This window comes from Macrobrachium rosenbergii, chromosome 48, assembly GCF_040412425.1.
Source record: "Macrobrachium rosenbergii isolate ZJJX-2024 chromosome 48, ASM4041242v1, whole genome shotgun sequence".
Taxonomy (NCBI): domain Eukaryota; kingdom Metazoa; phylum Arthropoda; class Malacostraca; order Decapoda; family Palaemonidae; genus Macrobrachium; species Macrobrachium rosenbergii.
Genome location: NC_089788.1, coordinates 75,397,161 through 75,407,180, shown reverse-complemented (window position 1 = coordinate 75,407,180; position 10,020 = coordinate 75,397,161). Strand labels below are relative to the sequence as shown.

The following is a 10,020-nucleotide window of genomic DNA, read 5'->3' as shown; positions in this document are numbered from 1 at the left end:
TGCAAACAGCAACATAAATCAATCTTTGCATTAAGCTACCCCAGCGCTATAAGTCCCCATTATCAGAGTCGCTTATCGCAAACAACAAAACAACAATGGTTTGGGCGATTAGAGGATTCCCTTCAAAGGGAACGCTCTAAGCTTATTTGACATTCATTAGTAACAACAACCTTCCCAGAAGAGAAATCGCCAGTAAAGATATCACAATCTTTACGAGCGGCTGGTTTGGGCGACGCTCAGAGAGAACAGCATTCGATTAAATAACAACTTCTTTATGTATACATCAAGGAGATTTGAGCATATGCATAAATTGTCAGCTTAAGACTAGAGAATGTACATACGAGTACAATCCGCTCGCGCGCTTCAAGTCCTCCCAGCGAGGCGCCATACATATTTTATCTAGAAACGGGAAGAAGAAGCGTTTGTTGTTGTCTTTTGCCTTTAATGTGGTGTTTCTGGTTCGTAGGCGTCTTTCCAGATGTCTGCGAGACACACGGAGGAGTGGAATCGATAAAAGAGGGATAGAGGTAGCGTTAGATGCGAAACAGCCGTCCACACTTCCTGTAATGAGAGAACATTGGATATTTAATTCATATGATTTATGTGTATATATATATATATATATATATATATATATATATATATATATATATATATATATATATAATATATATATATATATTTAATAGTTCAAGGACATCATAACTTCTCGACCTCCTCACACTTTTTTTTTATCACTGCAAGCCTTTAATCCAAGTTAGGAATAAACGAAGAAACTTTGTACGTATCTTTTAATAGCCCCAGTAACGTCATAGCTTCTCGATTTCCTCGCACTTTTTTTAGATAAGCTTATGACTACAAGCCTTTAATCTAAGTTGGGAATAAATGAAGCAACGTTGACCCTCCCGGCTGGGACTATCTCACGACTGAGATATTCTAGTGGTGATTCACCGATGCAATTTTCGACGAAGACGAGCATAAGTTTAGCCTATCTAAAGCATTATGATACGAAGCTGTGAATGGGTTTAGCCTGCTCCGATAAAATGTGCCTGAACATGACAAATATATGTACGCATGAGCTGAACCGTGTTTTTATTTGTCTCTCTGACAAATTGCATTAGTTCATTTCTTCTGGGTTCTCTGGGTTGTAGGATTAAATCGTGCCAAGGATGGTGACTGTTTCTTCATTTACTCCTACCTTGGATGAGAGGTTTGTAGTGAGAAGTGTATCTAAAACGTTTGGTGAAATTAATAAGTTAAGACATTATTGCTTTGAAACGATTTGTAATTAAGATGACGGGTATGAAGCATAGATATCTCTAGCTGCAAAAATCTAAAATAATGAGACATTCCACCTAAATATTGTAAGATTTGAAGGTGTTTCATTGCATACCAGATCATTTCTTTTAAAAAACTAAATTAATTCTTATTCTCAGACGGATTACCTTAAGAATAAAGAGTGTACAGGGTCTAGCAACTCACCTTGCCATAGAAGTTATAGAGAAGAGTGTTTCCACTCACGCTGATGATTTGGAACGACATGAGGAGCCAAGTGGCAACGTTCATGACGACCAGAAATATGATGACCTCCCTCCCAGGTTTCTTCTTCTTAAGCTCGCTCGAATTGGAGCACCTTCTGAGACCATCCACAATCAGTGCTGTTTGGAGTATGGACTGGATAATCCTCAGGGCATTGACAGCCACATACAGGTAATCCCCATGCATGCCATAGGGCACCAGAATGAAGAAGGAGTAGAGGAAGACAGAGGGTAGGCAGATATACAAGAGAGTGTCATCAACTGCGCTGATCTTGTGATGGATGATGTCCAGAAATCTGACGTAGTGGAAGGCGATGCAGGTTGCGAAGATCATGACTGTGCAGATGAAGATGTTGGAGGTGCTGTTGATGAGATGCGCTTCTGTCACGTTGTTCTGTGAGAACACGATGTACAGTATGATTGATATGATGGCGACAATGCTCATCAGCAGGCCGGTGAACAGGCCGCGACTTGAGGCATGGCAGTCCACGTAGATGACCAGGTTCGAGGCGAGATCCCGGCTGTTATCCTCCTCGTAAACGACTTCGATCGACGGCAGGCGATGATGCTTCTCTATCTTGCCGTGATTTTCCCACAGGAGGATCCAGAAGCCTACCATGAGCAGATTGAATTCTATACTGAAAGGGTAGAGATATGGCGCCGAGTCTGTGATTATGGTTGAGATCTGCGTTGTCTGCTTGCAGCCCGTGTACAACGCTCCAACAGCATACGTCCCATTTGTCTGTTTAACGGAGACAGTGTCTAATGGGTTTGTATCATTATATGAGACAGTCGTGACAGAACTAGACTCTGAAGCCATTGTTTTCTTCAAGAGGGAAGCCAGAGTTTCTTGGACAATCATGTAGATCCAGTAACAAATGCCTGATCCAGTGCAGTGCATAATCCCAAACTTTGAGAGGATTATTCTCTTGTTGATGATCAGCTGAAATATAAAGAGAGAATTAGTCATGATAATTATTCCTTGATTCATCTGTTGTAAAACTTCAGCGTCCTCAGAAACACAGAGAAGAGAACTGGAGAAAAGAAAATTATGAAGTGCCTTTCTCACCATTTCCTGATTACTCAAAATAATAATTTTCTTTCAAGTTTATTCAGTGAACAAAGTTACGCCAAGAAATGTCCTCACATTAGAAAACTTGAAGGCGAAGAATAGCTGATAGAAGATGTAGATGAGCAGCATAACTGACATGACAATGTCAGTCAGGGATGTGCAGTGCTGGTAGTCCTCATCATGATTCAAGTAGAATGCAAACTTCGAAGCCAATTCCAGCCCGCTGAAGATCAAATGACCCATGCAGAATACTGGAATGCAACAGCAGGCGGGCGTGAGTCTCACTTTCATAGTTTATCTGTTTATCCTATTTTATTTTACTTTAGTTATTTGCCTTACTCAGTTTCGTCCTTTGCTTGAAGCTCCTATCCCTGTGGGAACCCTTGAACCTGTAGCATTCTGTTGTTCCAGCTAGGGTACAGCCTAGCTAATAATAGCAATAATATTTAAGGAACTAGATTCTAAGTGAGTAAGGAATATCAAAGACTCCTTGAAAAAGATCTAGACATAGAAAAAGAACAAATTGATGGATACATTTCCAAGCTCAATAAAGAAATTATGAAAGTATGTAAGCTACATATAGGTATTGACAATAATAATGATTCATTAAGTTACCCCAGTTAACCCTGTCTCAAGGTTTAAGAAATGAATGTGGTAGATTCGAAATTTTAACTGCCCTATCAATGTAAGCTCTGGCCATCAAATGATGAGATCTTAGGAAATTTTAGGGTCGTAGTCCATATTGATTCACAATCTCATGTGCTGAGACATTTTGCAAAACTAGAAAACAGTAATGCTGAAATCCCAACTGACCTGTTGCTCCAATCTTCAAGTAAAGGGATCCCCCATGGCTGCTGTCAGTGAATCCATAATCTTGGTGAATGTCCAGACTGGAGTCAACTTCATTCTTCTTATCATTTCCTTTTGCATCTCTGTCTCCTTCGTTGCTGGCCTTCAGCAGACGGGAAATCTTCTTGACGTAGCTCCTCACACTGATGTGGATGTATGCCAGGAAGGTGATTTGACCAGTCATGAGGTAGAGGTTGAAGATTTCTGATATGTTGGAATGCTTACCAGAGAACATGTCCATGAGGTAGCAAACTATGCCAACAATGACCAAAAACAGAATGTACATGATGCTCAGGTTTGTGCTCAGTGTAGAGATCAGCCACTTTCTTCTCTCCTCTGGTGGTGTTGGCATGGGAGTTTCACAGAAAACTGCATCTGATGGAGTGTTCACCATGTGTAAGTCGCTTTTTATGCCCGGAAGGTCAGTTGTGTCGCTTATGAAGGCCCCGTGGGTGAAACCTTGAGTCTCTACTGAAGGCTGGAAGAACCCTGAGGCAACACAAGTGGATGGTGTATCTGGGAACAGGAACACAGACTGAGAATCTCCCACTACGCTGCCTGTCTGCAGGGAAGCAGGGTTGAAGGAACTGAATGAAATGACTGAATCCAAGGGATTGCAGTTTTCAAAACGTGGAGACGATTGCTTAGAGCTGTTCTGAGAGGCTGCTCTGTGTTCTGTGTCAGTTGACGAAGCGGTGGAAATCACTGACGTTTGCGAAAGACCGCTGTCCGTGTTTCCTCGTAAGTCTTGGTTGCTGACGGCTGGTGCTACGGTGATGGTGCTACCAGAGAAGCTGTGGTTATCTGTGCCCATTTTCCCTGTCACTTTCTTCCCTTCAATCAGCCTCTTCATGTCCTGTAACCAAAACTACACTGTAAGCATCATTTTCCATAAACACGGTGGCACTCAGTAGAAAATATTGGAATTTATACACAAGTGCGACTTCTCATAAAGTCATTTGTTTATCAATTCTTCATCATTGAGCAAGAACACGTGTGGAAAATAACAATATTTCTCGCATGTTATATGATATATATTCATAAACAACTATAAACAACTATGAGAAAATAGTAAATTTCTTATTTAAAGACATGAGGTCTCGACATAAGCTTAATTACTACTACTACTGAATGCATGACAGAGGAGAGCTGTTCCAAAGAAATCCCTTCATTACTACTATTACTACTGTTTCATTATCAGAAAGGGTGTTTATAATACCTGGCTAATATAAATAAAAATTGGGTTGAACATTGCATCTTTATATATCTCTACCTGTCTAACTTTCCATATATATATATATAAATATATATATATATATATATATATATATATATATATATATATATATATATATATATTATATGTTGCCTTACCTACCCATGTATCTGTGAAGTTACGTAAAAGTTGTAAAAGTACAAACCTCATAGTTCCCCGAATGGTAACTCTTAAGGATTTCGTCAGTGCTGTTATGTCTGTACAGTTCGCTTCGTGGAACACGGGTGTGTGTTAACCAAACTGGACGGACTCGAAAATTGCTGCGTGTTGACACCTGGAAAAAGGGAGAGAATTAACCCTTTCGCTGATGACTCTTATGACAGTTATGTCTATGGGCAGTAGGAGTGACTCAGGTGGTAAGTATAAAAATGTTTATGCTTTTATTTGTTCAAAGACTCATATCTTCGACAGTTTTCAAGGTAGAACGCTCAATTTTGTTTCATTTTGCGGCTGATTACTTATTCTATACAACGTCATAAAAATAAAATAACTGTTATGTAGATGAAATAATGAACCCGTTCATATACGTCACCGAAGCGAAAGGGTTAAAAATCCAGGAAGACTCTTAAACATATTAAAAAGTTGTGGCTTCCTCATCTGAATGCAAGTTTCTCAGTCTTTCTGATGAGTTCTTTTTCCTTCAGGAATGATTTGTATTTCGTGGAAAAACTTCTTGTTGGTATTGTTTGTGTTTATGCTTTTATTTGTTCAAAGACTCATATCTTCGACAGTTTTCAAGGTAGAACGCTCAATTTTGTTTCATTTTGCGGCTGATTACTTATTCTATACAACGTCATAAAAAATCCCCCCAAAATAACTGTTATGTAGATGAAATAATGAGTAGAAATTACGAAGGACTTAAATTTGGATGACGTTCATATACGTCACCGGCAAGCGAAAGGGTTAAAAATCCAGGAAGGAGACAGCCCTTGTAAACATATTAAAAAGTTGTGGCTTCCTCATCTGAATGTAGCCTTTGATCAAGTTTCTCAGTCTTTCTGATGAGTTCTTTTTCCTTCAGGAGAAAGATCGCTTGATGATTTGCATGTGCACATTTCGTGGAAGAGGGAATTTTGCACTTCTTGTTGGTATTGTTTGTGTAAGTAATTGTATATTTATTATAGTGAAATCAAAACGTTTTCAGTTGTGTCTGTGGCGTCGCTTTCATGAAGTGGCTATATAGGACAGTTATTCACTGACTTCTCTCCTCCAGAAAAAGGACTTGACAGAAAAATTTAGAAGCTTTGTTACAGATTAACCTCAGGTAATGAAGCCATAATTTTTAATGAAACGTAATTAAGTTTTATCATCATACGCTGAAAACCTGAACGGTGGTCACTGCCTCATTCATATCACACAGTTAAATTATGAACGAGTTACTTTTGCAGGGAACTTCTCTAACAATAAGCTGTTTCATACATCAACCTACACAAAAGGCTCATCAGCAGGACGTCGGATGCCCTAAACACAATTTGCTTTTCATCTCTTATCTTGCATACATTGTTTTGCTTCTTAATATGAAGGCCCCTACCTTCCTTTACTTCTTAACATGAAGGCCCCTACCTTCCTTTACTTCTTAAATATGAAGGCCTTTTCCTTCCTTTACTTCTTAAATATGAAGGCCCTTACCTTCCAATACCTCTGTCACTCCAACTACCCAACTTTTTCAAAGTCTTCCTTCACTCCTTCAACTTAATACTGGAATTATACTCCCTTCACAAACGGTCCTTCTTCTCTTCTTTTCTAGAAGTTATCCAACTATTTATCATTTTTTTACGCACTCCTCCCAGTCCTCCACGCTTCCCCTAAGCTTTGGCTCACAGCTTCTCCCAGGCTTTCACCAAATATTAACATAAATCAACCATCCCCATTCTTCCTCCGTCCAAATTAACATTCATTTCTCCGTCCCGAGGATCTCTAATCTGTGCTGTGTCATTTGCAGACATCAGGATAGCAGAAGAGACGATAGAAGAAATCGGAATGGGTTGATAAGGGCGTCACTTGGCAGATGGTGATTCTCCAGTTGTCAGTTGGAGAGAATTGAGAGAAAACTAAATGGGTTGAATGGGAGTTAGTTGGACTATCTTGATTATGCAGATGAGGTATGATTGCTAAATTGAAGTGGCCAAGGTTTTCAAGAATTAGCCAACAGAGAGTAGCAAACGGCAAGTGTTGCTAAATAATAGATTATTAAGACAGGGCAGGATGGGGCAGAAGTTATTATATAATATTGGGAGGTCGACCTATTGATGTTTCCACGTTTAGGCGAATTCGCAAAAGTTAATAGAATTTGTGGGTCCCTTGAAATCGAATCTGCTGAATGAATAGAGAAGTCAAATTAGGACATTTTTCAACAAAATTTGGTCACCAAAATAGACTTACGTGACTATTAACATACATTCATGTATGTTAATATTCACATACGGTGGAATCTTGGCCTGACAATGATACAGTTTCTAGACGCTTTAGATGTTTTGGGAAGGAATTCTTGCGAAGAACAGATATATTATTCTTGGTGTTCCATGTCAAAATCAACGTTGTAATGAAATTACTAAAGGGATCGTCAATGTTCAAGATATCAAAATGGAATTGATGACTGATGACTTATCAGTGGCACTGGTCACAGCCTGACAGGATTGCAAGACAGACTGACTTAAGGATACCCCAAGGATCTTGAGGAGTGGGAGAACCTTGGAGTCCGATAGATCCTCAAAAGGACCAGAGGGAAACACAAACAAGACCACTTCCAAAAAAAAGGACACACCCCTCACCATCGCTCTTCCCAGTCGGGAAGCTGAACTTCTTGACGTGAGGAGACCCCGCTGGAAGCGGGGAATGGGGCGACGACCCCTCCAGGTGATGCCGGAGCTGAGGAGGGGCGCTGATCTTCCTCTTGCCCTGCTGCATGATGGGATTCCAGGACACTTTGGGCCCCGTGGGCGTCGGCGGTTGAGACATCCTTCGGACAAGCTTCCACCTCGAGCGCGTCGAAGACAGACACTAAACTAACTCCTGTTGGCGTTTCCTCAAGCGAGCTCTCGTCTATCTCGTCCGATTATTGTAATCTGGGTTTTATGGTGCCTTTGAGCTGCTGCTACTGCTCTGTTAAAAAGAAATAAAAAAAGAATGACTGGGTGGGGTATTTGTAAAGGTGCTGCTGATAGCATGTCTTTTATAGCTCTGCCACTGAACATAGATCTTCTTGGTGTTATTGAAGTTCAGTAATTGTTACGATAACTTCCCCTTCTTCTTCTTCTTCTTCTTCTTCTTCTTCTTCTTCTTCTTCTTCTTCTTCTTCTTCTTCCTTTTTATGGGGAGGAACCATAAAGCGATGAGTTGATATTCAAACATTTATTGGTTTTATGAGAGAAATGTAGCACCCTCAGTTAAGTAGGTTACAGCTAATGATAAGAAAAACTCATTGAACTTTCGGGGTAACTTTTCCTCGTCATCTTCCCCCCTCCCCCCCTTTTTTTTTGAGGAACCATAAACCTATGATTTAATATTCAAACATTTATTGGTTGTTTTTATGAAGGGGGCGAAATGTAACGCCCTGAATTAAGTAGTTTACTGCCAATAGACATAAAAATATAATTTAATTCCAGCTCAAACGCAACTTTTTTCCATCTCCAGGAGACTTACGAGTTATTTAATTTAATACTTCGGCAATGAGACAAATTCTCCTTCTTCCATTTTTTGCGGGAAAACCAGAGATCGATGTAATCTTCAAATGTTTATTGTTGTTTTATTAGGGAAATATAACGCCTTTAGTTAAGTAGTTTGCCGCCAATACGTGAAAATCACTTAGTTTCTAGTTCAGACTTTTTCCGTTTCTAGGACGTACAAGAAATCTTGTCGAGTGCTTCTTATTAATTAATTTTATTTGATACTTTTAATAGATCTCTCCTTTCTGTATTTCACTTTACCTTTTCCAACTTCCTAATGAACACCGTAATATTCTTTGGAAGTTTGAATTTCAAGTCAGTGACCCCTTTGGTGGGATTGTTCCATGTGAATAGGGTTCATCATCTGAATAATAATAATAATAATAATAATAATAATAATATTCTTTGGAAGTTGAATTTCAAGTCAGTGGCCCTTATTAATAATAATAATAATAATAATGATAATAATAATAATAATAATAATATTCTTTAATAATATTAGAATTTCAAGTCGATGGCCCCTTTGGTGGGCTTGTTCATTATGAATAGGGTTCATCTTCTGAATAATAATAATAATAATAATAATAATAATAATAATAATAATAATAATAATAATAAAACCCAGAACTAAGTAACTGACTGCAAATACACCATAAAAAAACCATTTAACTCCCACTTCAAACGCAGCCTATGCCGCCCCTATCACTCAGAGCAAATCTTAGTTAATGCTCCCCCCCAATAAACCAGGAGGTGAAGTCTTGACTGCTGTTTGCCACTGGAAAACCCGAGAATACCAACGGCTGTATATTTCTTTGCCTTCTAATCCCGGAATCATTCCTTTGGCGTTTAATTCGGTCGTACGCCAAACCCAGACTTAAAAAAAAAAAAAAAAAAGGAAAAGATATATTGTAGTGATTTAGATATACCGGGGGATCTGGGAATTTTCTGGGGCCATATTTTGTGTGTGTGTGTGTGTGTGTTGGGTATGCAGGTTGACATTCAGTAAGGGGAAAACATAGGTAGTTTTATGTAGGTTAATGTGTTTTTTTTTTTTTTTTGTTGGGGGGAAGGGATTGGTGAGAAGACTTGTAAATTGATAAGGCGACAGTGATTTGTATATTAAGCACACACGCCTGTATGTATGTATGTATGTATGTATGTATGTATGTATGTATGTATATATGTATATATATATATATATATATATATATATATATATATATATATAGATAGATAGATAGATAGATAGATTATATACAATATCTTGGCCACGCCTGACTCCCAAAATAACGAGTCTTGAAATAGAATCGTCAAATTCAATGCCATCTCGGAAATTGAAGGACCTGATAACATTATCAAAAAATTCTACTCGTATAGTTATAATACCGCTTAATCCTTCAACGGAAGTCATAATTGGTTCTTTCTGCCCCATTTATCCAGTGTGTAATCGCTGATAACTCTGTATCTTTGATTTTCTTCGATTTTGTTGTTTTTTTAATATTTTTCTGTTGTTGAAATCGTATTCAGTGGCTTTAACTCGTTCATGTTTGGGTGTGAGAGTCAAAACGAAGACTGTAGACCTAGCCTCTCTCTCTCTCTCTCTCTCTCTCTCTCTCTCTC

General features: G+C 38.8%; 1 protein-coding gene across 1 annotated transcript; it reads right to left on the bottom strand.

Annotated features, from left to right (window-relative positions):
• Window positions 1-256: 256 nt before the first annotated feature.
• On the bottom strand, window positions 257-8,141 carry LOC136831577 (proton channel OtopLc-like). The gene is made up of 6 exons (XM_067092198.1): window positions 7,507-8,141; window positions 4,881-5,009; window positions 3,424-4,315; window positions 2,686-2,861; window positions 1,483-2,481; window positions 257-561 (listed from the first exon to the last, which is right to left on the bottom strand). Exons 1-6 carry the CDS (start codon window positions 7,507-7,509, stop codon window positions 442-444), a joined length of 2,319 nt encoding a protein of 772 aa, XP_066948299.1. The 5' UTR covers window positions 7,510-8,141; the 3' UTR covers window positions 257-441.
• Between the last annotated feature and the right edge of the window lie 1,879 nt (window positions 8,142-10,020).

Excerpts from the sequence above, each read along its gene's own strand:
- LOC136831577 (XM_067092198.1), bottom strand. Across the intron at positions 2,482-2,685 it reads TCGCCTTCAAGTTTTCTAAT|CTGATCATCAACAAGAGAAT; the intron begins GTGAGGACATTT and ends TTTATATTTCAG. Across the intron at positions 562-1,482 it reads TCTATAACTTCTATGGCAAG|GAAGTGTGGACGGCTGTTTC; the intron begins GTGAGTTGCTAG and ends CTCTCATTACAG.